Source organism: Diospyros lotus, chromosome 2 (assembly GCF_014633365.1).
Source record: "Diospyros lotus cultivar Yz01 chromosome 2, ASM1463336v1, whole genome shotgun sequence".
Classification (NCBI taxonomy): domain Eukaryota; kingdom Viridiplantae; phylum Streptophyta; class Magnoliopsida; order Ericales; family Ebenaceae; genus Diospyros; species Diospyros lotus.
Genome location: NC_068339.1, coordinates 7,728,608 through 7,740,690, shown reverse-complemented (window position 1 = coordinate 7,740,690; position 12,083 = coordinate 7,728,608). Strand labels below are relative to the sequence as shown.

Sequence of the window (12,083 nt, the reverse complement as noted above, 5' to 3'; positions counted from 1 at the left end):
TGATTTTAAATATATCGCTGTAACAAGTCATTAATGTACTATAATTACAATAGATTTTTTTCATATAAAATGACATTATAGAAACATGTAAAACAATCACTATTTTCCAGGAGATTATGTTTTAAATAAATAGTTTAATATAATAACAATTATTATGGAGGAAGACACCAAATTCATAGAAGCAAACAACTCTAAAAAATTTTCTCTTATCTCATTTACTGGCTTATAGTTATAGATGCCTCTATCGAATTTTTCCTCACGTGTTGATCTAAGGGCATCAAAACAAAAGATGAATTACCTTTACCATTTTGTAAACATGATAACCAATTGATACAAAGAAAAAGGTTGCTCCTTTGTGTGTGTATTTACTAGCAACAGAAGACCATTCTATACCCACTACAAAACTAGCTGCTATTACAGAGGTGACAACAGCCAAAAGATATTCACAGCAGACAAGACGGTGGACGGATAACATTTCTCACGTCTCAGAATGCCCTGTTCTTCCTGCTCCTAATCTTCTATTTTATTTACACAAAAGGAAGGACTGACTTCATCTTCGCAGCAGACCCGTTCCAACCAGCTTTATTCATCACTTGATATTCATCGCCACTGACATGGCGCGCAGTTCTTGTGAAACCTCTGAGAATGCTGGCCTAGAGTTCGGATCACATGACCAACACCTCTCCATCAATGATCTCCACGCCGGGTCGCACCAACTGGGAATTTCAGGGCGCAAATCTCCTTTAATTATGCCAGCTGAAAACATCGCAACCAAATATCAGACGATGATAATACTTGCGTGCCACGGCAGGACCAAAAGCCAAATGTATGGAAAGAAAAATAAATGACTTTGATTTTTGCTTAATATGTTTTTGAACTCCAGTGATTGGCAAGAGAAGCAAGTGACATTGATGTTGCCCCGATATGCATTAACTAACTACTAATACCAACTATTTCCTACCAAACAAAAATCTAAGCATATCCACTAGAAATTAGTTTTTCAGTTCGTAAGATTACCTAATATTTCCTCTGGTCGCTTATTACCATAAGGCTCTTCCCCAGTCAGAAGTTCCCACATGACTATTCCAAATGAGTACACATCAACCTGCAGCTTGTGCAAGGGGGGAATTTTAAAAGTGAAGCAAATCCCAAAAAATAAGAAATAAGATATGCCATGATATACAAAAAGGACGTTTACCTTCTCTGTTACCATGTTTTTATCACTATCAAATAGCTCTGGAGCCATCCATGGTATAGTTCCTCGAAGTCCACCAGAGACCATTGTCCTCTGTTTAATTTTTGATAAACCGAAGTCACCAATCTGGGAGGAAACCAAATGAATAAGTGAAACATTTTTATGTGACAAATTGAGCATTTATGAGGAAGACAGTGAGAACAATGATTATGTAGAAACTAACTATGAAAACAGTTCTGAATGTACCTTGCACACTGGTCGTTGAGGATCCCTCATATTGACTAGGAGGTTATGAGACTTCAAATCAAAATGGACAATGTTTTTCCCATGAAGATATTCCATTCCAAAAGCCACATCCATGGCTATAATCAGCCTTTTTCGCCGGTCAATAGTTCTACAAATTGATAGGAGCAGTATCAGTGAAAGCTAACTCTTGTATGGTGTCCCTTGAGTGTAGGATGCATGAAACTGACACCACAGATGAGGCACATACTTGTTGACAGCTTAAGTTGCAAATTAATTAAGGAGAAACCATAACATTACACCTAATTTGAATTGTTTACACGAAAAAAATTGTGTTCTCCACATGATACACCCTTGTTATCTGTAACCAAATGATTGGTATCTCTCCTGTTTATTCAAATGACCATAACTGAGTAGTAGCTTTTGTAAACATGTGAATGCTTGGTGTTGTTCCAAGACATCACTCTACATGAACTCAAAACCCTATTCAAACAATAGATAAATAAACAAATAAATTAAAGGTATGATCATTTTCTTTCAATTTCTCATTTCTCCCAATTCAATTTCCTACCTCACACCACACAAAGCCCTCATACTCATATTTGACAAAGCTTTAATGGACTTCAATCTTAAGAATAGGAAACACAACTTGAAATTCAAAAGTCTCTTTACATATGACCTCAATTAGAGTTTTTTTTTTTTTTAATAAAAATGTATAAAGCTGGTAGAGGGTAAGCCCTGGTAGAGAGGACAAGGTTGCTCTTTGTGATTAAAAGGTCACAGGTTTGAGTTGTGGAAATTGTTTTCCTGCAAAGCAAGGGTAAAGCTATATACAAAGACGATATTCCCCCAACCCTTGCAAAACGGGGAGTCTCGTACACTAGCAAGGCCCTTTAAAATAAATCTGGTGATTTCAAGATAGAACACTGAACAAGAGAAACCTGTCAACTTTATTAGAAGAAATGCAATTGGAAATTCTAATGCCTTTTGATTGGCATTACAATATAACTAGAATAAACACATACACCAAAGTTCACAATTAAATGAAATAAACTACAGAGACATCATGCATTCAAGAACATAAATTTTAAAAGATATCTCAAACATAAGTTGGAAAATGTCATACCTATCTTTTTTCTGCAAAACTTGTTTAAGGGAGCCGTTCACCATATACTCTGTCACTGTTGCCAAATTTGTAACAGGTCCATCTGCAACCACTCCATATAACACCACGATTCGTGGATGACGAAGCTGTCCTAGTATACGAGCTTCCTTCCAGAAGTCAGCAACCTGCATGCAAGTGAAAATAATAATCAGAGAATTATGCTCAACGTATTTCTTAATTTAAGACTGGTGAGTACTGAGAGAAAAAGGATTTGAGGTGAAAAAATATTTTAAAGTGGGTCTTAAGAGACAAGGTCACTTGTCCTACCAAAAGAGTACTGCCACTTCTAAGAACATTCCATAGCATAATCTACCCATGTTGGAAGCCAACACGAGTTGGACAACTTCAAATATGCCTTGGACACTAATTCACAGATATCATAATAATACATTTGTTTCAACTTGTTTAGAACTGGATACTTTTGGAGGGCTCGCAGCAACATATTTGTTCATCACTTTTAACAAATTATAACAACATTATATGCTTAAAAAAGTTGAACATCAATATTTTAAGCAATGTGGACTTACCAACTTGATTATGAATGGACCTTTCTACAGTAGATGTTAAGATTTTTACTAATGCTTAATAATTAGAATGTGAAGAAAAATTTCTTACTTTTATTATAATGTAAATGTGTTTCTAATAAGAAACAAAATAGTAGTTATATCTTATCTGGTACATGCAAAATATGTATATAATGATTGATATGTCTCTGTCTACGTTTCTACATGTCAGATATGAGAAAGAATATCACACACCATTCTTCTTGACAATAGAATTAAAGTACTACAAAGCCCACCACTTGTTACACCAATAAGATATTGAGGTATCTGAATCACAAACCATTTCACCATGAAAATTAATCAAAAAAAGATTCCTAACTGCAAGAAAGTGTTCATAATTACCAATCGTTCACATTCTGGTGCACCTTCAGCAAAGCAGGAGGGCTTGAACTTTTTAATGGCAACATCAGAGCCCTTCCATTTCCCGTAGAGAACAGTTCCATACGTGCCTGAACCCAGTTCCTTGACATACTCTAGATCACAATTCTTAATATCCTGCAAGCAACAAGGCTTCAGAATAGATCCAAAAACAATAAATTTTTACCTCAAACGTAGGTAATTGAATAATATATTCATAAGTTTGAGAATTACTTGTAGCTCTCTACAAGCTAGATGAGTATAAATTGCACCAAGTTCACCATGCGCACTGCCATTTGCCTTGGAGCATTTAGGAGACTCTTTAAAGGAAACCTGCCAGAAAATAGCTAGTAGCTAATCAAGGCACTGGAGGGTGGAGCTTTGTCAGTGAACAAATGATATAACAGACAACGTTGTTCTTTTCCGTTAGAGTGGACAAAAATTTGTATTTAGGCTATACCTTTCCATCAACACTTAAACTGGATGGATGCTCCCGCTGCATCCCTATTTTCAGCTCATCAACTTTCAATTTGGAAACCTTTTGAGAAATAGAATCAGATACAACACCATTTGAGGTCTCAACTTGGGGACCTGAACTAAGATGTTCTTCTTCATTCATTAGCTCTAAAGTCTTTGACTGTGGTTTTGGCAGTGCTTCAGAAACATCTTTGTTAGTGGGAGAGGAGTGGACGGTGGATTCAAATTCATTGGACGAAGACAAGGCAATATTACACAACGTGAGATCCATGGAAGAAGCCAGTGCACCTTGTATACCAAAAGCACTATTATGGTGGTTGCCGAGTAAATTAACTCCTGATTCCTTACCAGACAATTTACCATTGCAACCCAATTTTGTTGCCTTTGTGGAATCCAAATCACTTGGACAAATGGAGATTTTGACAGGTTCTGTCAGCTTCATAAGCAGAGATGCCTTTTTGAAATCATGACTTAGTTGGCTACTCAAGGGAACTCTGTGCATGTTTGTGCAGGGAGATTCATGTTTGTCACCAGCGTAACCAGTTAACGGATTTTCCAGCATGTCCATAGCCCTATTGCTTATCAAAGGAATCTTGTTGACACTAGTAGAAAGAAGAGATTGATTATGCAAGCCAGTGTATGAAGCACCAACAGGCAGATGATATTGCTTAGGATTTGGAGCTTGTGTGTGTGGAATCCCAGGGCCACCCATGTCAGAGAAGTTTTCTTCACTACCATAAGGCTGCTCGCACAAGTAGTCTTGATTGTTTCGGACAGAATCCATTCTCCTTCCACTTCCTTCCAAGCTGGGACAGCGTAACCTCATAGCCTGCCCCCTCTTTGACATATTCAAAGTTGACCTTGAGCCAGGGTAGAGTTTTTGAATCCAGGGCCTTCCTTCCAATCTAAAATTCTGATGGTTCCCAATCTCAGTCACACTATACTGATGGTTCTGGATGTGGCAAGAACATGAACAAGAACAAGTCCTCTGGCTTATCGTATCAGTTGCAGCAAATTGATAAGTGTGGATGCCACCATACAGAGCACCCCTTTCCATCTCACTCCCACGCAAATACCTTGTAGGGTTGGTGCTTCCGACCAATTGACAGCAGCAAGAAACAGGCGCAGGACGAGTCTTGACCGAATTGCGGCTAGCAGACCATGACGCATTGTTTGTGCCATCCAGCCTACTTCCCGAACTGTTATCTGTTTGAAGCTGAGTGTTCCAAAATTCATAATCTAAATGGCTTGCCCTACAGATGTTACCATCAAAATTCAGGTCCGCGGCTTCATGGATCAGAAGAGGGCCTTGCGGTTCACATTTTAAGTCTATAAATGGCTGATCATATTTCAGGTTTACACTTGCCATATAGAGGTTAATGTCAAAACTCTCTTGAACCGATTGCTTGGCTAAAAGCTGTTGCTTCAGTAGCATTCTTCTCAATGAATCATCATAAGATCGAGTTCCCAGATTCCCAACATTATAACCGCCAAACTCACATTCTCCTGAATTAGAAATCAAATTTCCACCCCGAATCCCATCACCATTCGCATAACAAATACTTTTGCTTTTCCGAAATACTGCAGACTCGACATTCGAATTCCTATAATCAAAACTACCATATCCATCATGATGACACACAAAGATCCAGAGCCTAGTGAGCTTACTCCGGGATTCGAGCCTCTCATACTCCTCCAGCATGCACCGGACGTCGTCGTCGCAGGCGACCAGCACCAGAGGCGCTTCGTCCTCCTCGACTGGGAGTCTGTATTTCAGCGTGAACGAGGCGTCATTGTCAAGGAACTCCGAAACCTTCGATCGCAGCCTCGAAAATCCGATGTTCCGGTCCACGGCGATGATGCGAGTGTCGCCGCCAGTGTACCGGAGCTCGCCTGACGGAGGGGGGCGCGGCCTAAATGCGCCATTGAAACTGCACAACAGACTGATTTTCTTCATCTGGCCCGCGGGGTCGTCCTCAACGAGAGAGAAAAGGGCTTTCATAGCGATACAGAGAGCAGAGAGCAGAGAGCAGCAGAGGCGTGAGGGTGCGAATTATATATATAGTTGTGTTGTGGGGAGGCGGTTTATCAATTTATTTGGGCTTTACAGAGGAGACATGACTCATCCTGATTTTGATTTTGTTTGATTTAGGTTTTACGCGGTGTAATTTGAACAGCAGCATATCATAAATAAATTATGATTTGTTTACTCCTTAATATATCTTTTTAGTACTTAAACTAAACAAATTCATAAAACCATAAACCACTATTTGGACACTATAAAACTCAAATAAAATCTTTTTTTACTGAAAGATATTGTATACCCTAAATGACTTCCTTCTTAATATTATGATGATGATAATATTCCACAGCATATTCTGTCCTCTTTTTTCAAAGTTAGTCAGCTATACCCTAATGAGTAATGTCACACACACCTGGATTCAATCTGCAAAGGTATATATATGCTGGTGAGCTGCAGTGAAACACAATCCTCAACGTCCCCCGTACCGTACGTAAATGGGAACTAATCGATTTTGAACAATGAACGGACAACAAATTAATTTCAATCCATCCCAACCAACGGACTATAATTAGTTCAGAATAATTTATAAATACATAACTTTTTTTTTAATTTATTTATTAACATTGAAAAGGGACAATTTTAAATACTTCCAAGAGAACTTTTGAGTAAGAAAGAGCACAACCACGACCACGAGGCTAAATGATATATAAACGTGGCAAAAGAAAAGATGGTAAAGAGTTTCGACAGAAGCGGGCGGCAAATATATATGTATGTACGAATGTATGTGCTTAACTTCACCCTCAAGTTTGGCATTTGCCACGTCAATTGGAGGGAAACTTACGTGCACACGTACGTGGGATAATCAACAAAAAGCCAAAAAGATTCTCTCTCAACTTTTCTGTTTGGTCAAGTAAGAGGGCCCACTTGTACAAGCCACGTGTCGTGTGAATCACACATATATCATCATAAGTTTGGCAGGACTGATTGAGGTTGGTTTGATTTGATTTGATTTGATTAGATAATATATAGATATATATGGCTGATTAAATCATTATGGGCTGAAACTGAATTGATTAACCCATCCTCGGAATCGGATGGATCGGAGCCCATCAGGATTCAGATATTGGTTGGACTACTATTGCACTTCAAATTTTTCGAACACTCATTATGGATGGGAGCCCATCAGAGATTAATTAATGAACCCTATTTATCAAACACTCATATTATTTGTTTTTAATTATTAATATATATACAACGTTTCATAATAATACAACTCAACCAGATGAAAATGAGAGCAATTGGCCAACTAAAAACTTGTCAAGTGGGTAAAGTTATTATAGTTACGCATGTCAAGTAAGTGCATATATATATGGTTGGGCATCGGCCGGCGTTCCAGTAGCTTTTAATTTGGTGCTGAGCCTTTGTGTTTCTTAATTTGACGTGGATATGGATCCGATCGAGAAGGAGAAATAATAAAGGCTTTAAAGACAAAGACAAAGGCGGCGACCGACCGGGTTTACTATTACTGGTAGTAGGTGTGGGTACGTACTGGGAAGAAGGGACGCAACATATATATACCTTTCCTCAGTTTTTCTACCATACACATATTGCTGTCGACTACTTCTCCTGCGCGCAGAATAAGCTTGGTGAAGCTGGTAATTATATATGGATAAATCTATTTGGATAGAATCTATCCAGATAGAAAGACATTTACTACTTGTTTTATACTATTTTAATTATATTAAACAAAACAGAAAGATAATTTTAACCTTATAAAAATTCTAACTCTTCACTCGTCTAAAACTCCCGCTTAAAACAACTGCCCAATATATTAAAGTTGCACATTTTCAAAGCAAAAAAAATTAATTATGAAAATGAATAATAACAATCATGACACTTGAGTTATGAAATTGAATAATGACAATGAAAAAAATTAGTTATAAAAATAAATAATGACAATCATCTGTGTTAAAGTCCGCCCAATGTGGGCGGACTGCATCTTAGATGCAGCCCGCTGCTGCATCATGCAGCAAGCGCAGCGGACTGCATGTTAGATGCAGCCCGCTGTGTATGTATTTGGTGGACTACATTTAGATGTAGTTCCATTAGAAATTGGGGGTTGTTTGAATTACTGGACAGATTTCATTACTGATATTTTTGTTATTTGATGTCTTTAATGATCTCGTGCGTCAATCAATTCAAGCAAAGTAGAATAATTTGAATTTAAAACCATTATGACTCTTGAGATTCTAAAAATTCATTAATTCAAGTGAAAGACTAAAATTTAAATTTAACAAGGAAGAGAGAGAATAAAATTTTGACTTGTAAATAGAAAGGGTATTGTTGGTAAATAAAATATTAAATGACATTCTTATCATAACATCAATAATTGAAATGACAAAAAAAAAAATAATTCTACCGGAACGATTCTATTCAAATAGCGAGGTCCATTATATGTATATATATATATGTATGGACCTGCGCTTATCAGGTAATTAGTGATAGTAGTGTTTACATAATTTCTTTGTGCGTGCTGTGCATAATGCATATCTAAAAATAATAATTAAAAGCTAAAATTACTTGTACTTTTACAATGTTAATTAAAACTGTTTTAGGTTACATATGGGTAAACATATTTTTAAATTCTTCTATTTCTTGAATTCAAATCTATGGCGCATTGGGATCCAAATTCAAAATGCTTAATTTGAAACAATTATATAACAAAACAACTAATTAAAATAGAGTAATTAACTATATAAGAATTTCAAATAACAAGCGAAGTTATTTTGACGAATTAGATGTTGGTTTCGCGAAGAAGGTATGTAAATAATTTCAAGAGATGATTTGATGACAAATAAGTTTGAGACTTGCAGCTGAATGGGAAAATTGATTAATGGGCAGGCAAGAAGTTGCAGTAAAAAGACTTTCTGAAATTAAGGTTCGAAACAAGGAATGGAGGATGAGGTGATCCTGATTTTCAATCTGCACCAACTTAATCTTGTGAGAGACTTGTTTGTGGGTTGTTGCATATACATAGAGAGAGAGAGAGAGATGAGATCGATACCAATATACAAATATTACTTGCCTAACAAAAGCTTAGATTTCTTTCTATCGGGTCACTGTTACTTACTCACCAAGGAATTGCTCAAGGGCTGTTGTACCTCCACAAGTACTCACAATTACAAATCATCCATTGCGATCTAAGACCTGGCAACATTTTGTTGGATGATAACTTTGAATTCTAAAATATCTGATTTTGGGACAGCCAGAGTTTTCACTCAGAGAAATAATCTCAAGCTAATACGGACCCAATGGTCTCCACATATTAAGTGATTAACGGGGTGTTTGGCTTACCATTTTTCAATGCAGCTTTTAAGTTATGTAAAATTTAAAAACTGATATTTAAGTTGATAAAGTATTCGAATAAATATATTTTTAAATTATTAATTAATAATTATAAGTTTAGTTTAAAAGAATTGATAAGTTATCAGATTTAATAAAAAGACGAAAATAGATATATTGTTGAATAATATAAATAAAATATATAAAAATATTACTTTTAAATAAAAATAAATTATAAATTAATGTCTAATTGATAAAATTTAACAGTTAATAAATTATATATAATTATTAAAAAAATATACTAGTACAATATTTTATTAAAGTTAATATATATTATGTGTTATATATATATAGTGAAGAAGATGGACGACGACTATGAGAGGAGGCAACGGAGGAGGAGATGGGTGACAAAAGGAAGAGGCCGATCGACGCAAGGAAATGGGCAACAACCAATTTGCAAGGAGATGGGCGATGGCTGATCTGCAAGGAGAAGACGACGATAGGCAACGATCGATCTGCAAGGAAGAGATGGAGATTGACACAATGAATGAGGAGATTCGGCTACAGTGCAAGGATGGAGGTGACGGCCAATTTGTTGGAGGTGGCGTTGCTGCAATGGAAGATGCAGAAAAGAAGATGAGAGAAGAGGGGATAAAAATTGTAAATATATGAAATGTCTGACGATAAATAAGTTAATTAATCGATCAACGCAAAAAGTCCTTACTAGTGTTTTTGAAAAAGCGAGGGGTGAGAGCTTTTCTCAAACGATTGGTGTTTTAGCTTTTAAGCTGTTAGAGGTTGCCAAACACTTTAAAAGTTAAGTTACATAACTTATAAACTAAATCAATAGCTTATAAGCAGTTAAACTGGTAAGCCAAACACCCTCTAAATTAATGCATAAGATTTATGTATATATTTTGTTATTATAAAATTAAGATCTTGAAAACTTCAGTCATATTGATATATATATATATATACACACTCCCATGCAGAGTAACACGTCTCCCGAATATGTAATGAGAGGTATGTTCTCCAAGAAATCTGATATTTTGGAGTCATGATGCTAGAAATCCTCAGGGGTAAAAGCATAATCAGGCTAATCGTTCTCTGAACCTGGCAGGACATGTAAGTAGCGCAATTAACTCATCAACTCTTGATTTTCATTGATATCTAAATTAAATTGGCCTGTGTTTGCTTAATTAATTGCATGATTAATTAATGGGGAAACCACACACGCATATTTATATTCACATTTGTCATATATATATATATATATATATGTTGCTAGGCATGGGATTTGTGGAAAGAAGGACGGAGCCTGGAGTTGATGGATTCATCAATAGCCGAGACACCGAGACATCATCTTCTGCAAATGAAGCCAGAGGTCTGCTCTATGCTTAGCAATGAAAGAGTAGTGGAGGTGGCCCCTCCTGAGCGACCGGCTTTTGATGCCATTGGTGGCATCGACTTGCTGGAAAATAATCCAAAACCATGTTCTTTAAATAGGGTAACCCTTTCTGATCAAGTGCAGGCTCGGAAACAACTAATTAATTACCAGTTACCTGCAAACACAAAACCGTTGGATTAATTTCTTCCTATTCAGATATAGAATTCTTGGGGGCATGCATGGTGAAATATTTATTTGTTTGAATATATATCCAAATAGCCAGTTAGAAATGAGCTTAATTTTTGTGGTTGCTCCCACTGTTGGGCCATAACTTATGGGCTCCGGCCCACTGCATGAACCCCCCCCAATTAATGGCTAAAACATAAACCATAAACCAGAACAGAAATCTACGAGTAAATTGCAGTTTGTTGCTGATCAGTACATGCATTCATGTTCTCTCCATCTTCTTTAATTAAGACCTCCACTTTCACACTGAAGCTCTGCTTGTTTTCCTTTCATAACTACAGTCTCTCTCTCTCTCTCTCTCTCTCTCTCTCTCTCTCTCATATATAATTTTATATTATATGTGATATATATTCCTGAAGTCGTGGGTTTGTCAGGTTGGCCATATCTAGTCAGTGCATTTTTGCACATTATTGGAGGAGGAGGAGGAGGACATGTACTGCAAGCCTGCTGTAGTTGAGATAATGCTTCTGCTGTGATACTTCCATCTCCTGTTACCTTGTCTTTTATCAAATTTTTTCTATTATTATTATTAGTATTTTTTCTTAAAGAAGATGAGCTTGTTACAAATAGTAAGATGATTGCTTTGTACTAAGAATAGAGCCATGAAAAGTATCTTTGGAAAGCACAATACAAAAAACAAATATATATATATATATAAGACTAATTATAAACACAACACTCACGTACAAAATAAAAGTCTCATGTATACGTATATGTAAAGAGTGTTCTTTTATGCTATTTAATTACATGCTATAACATAATTTAATTTGTTGCTAACTGAAGTTGTTAATACACATGTCACTTCACAATTGTAGGGAATATTTTCTTTTTAAGGATTAATATATATGGATTAATGGTGTGGTATCCGGCCCACCATTTTGCTAACTTGCTATACATAATATATAAAAGAAGTAATTGATTAAGTTGATATGAGTAGTACGTGTTGTAATGAATAAATAAAATTGTTTGTTTACGTTTTTATGGGGGTGTGGCTAATTGATATTGTAAGATTTGAGATTGAAAGAATGTATGGGGCAAAGTTATGGAGCAACGAGAGTTCCAATATATTTGCCACTTGGAAATGC

At 36.3% G+C, this 12,083-nt stretch overlaps 1 protein-coding gene across 1 annotated transcript; it reads right to left on the bottom strand.

Annotated features, from left to right (window-relative positions):
* Positions 1-269: 269 nt before the first annotated feature.
* LOC127796001 (uncharacterized) lies at positions 270-6,045 on the bottom strand. Its single transcript, XM_052328016.1, has 8 exons — positions 3,984-6,045; positions 3,758-3,856; positions 3,509-3,661; positions 2,565-2,728; positions 1,442-1,589; positions 1,199-1,321; positions 1,018-1,105; positions 270-756 (listed from the first exon to the last, which is right to left on the bottom strand). The coding sequence occupies exons 1-8, from the start codon at positions 6,000-6,002 to the stop codon at positions 590-592; spliced, it is 2,961 nt and encodes a 986-aa protein (XP_052183976.1). The 5' UTR covers positions 6,003-6,045; the 3' UTR covers positions 270-589.
* Between the last annotated feature and the right edge of the window lie 6,038 nt (positions 6,046-12,083).

Excerpts from the sequence above, each read along its gene's own strand:
- LOC127796001 (XM_052328016.1), bottom strand. The coding sequence starts at position 6,002 with ATGAAAGCCCTTTTCTCTCTCGTTGAGGACGACCCCGCGGGCCAGATG. Across the intron at positions 3,857-3,983 it reads GTTTAAGTGTTGATGGAAAG|GTTTCCTTTAAAGAGTCTCC; the intron begins GTATAGCCTAAA and ends ATTTTCTGGCAG. Across the intron at positions 2,729-3,508 it reads CACCAGAATGTGAACGATTG|GTTGCTGACTTCTGGAAGGA; the intron begins GTAATTATGAAC and ends ACTTGCATGCAG.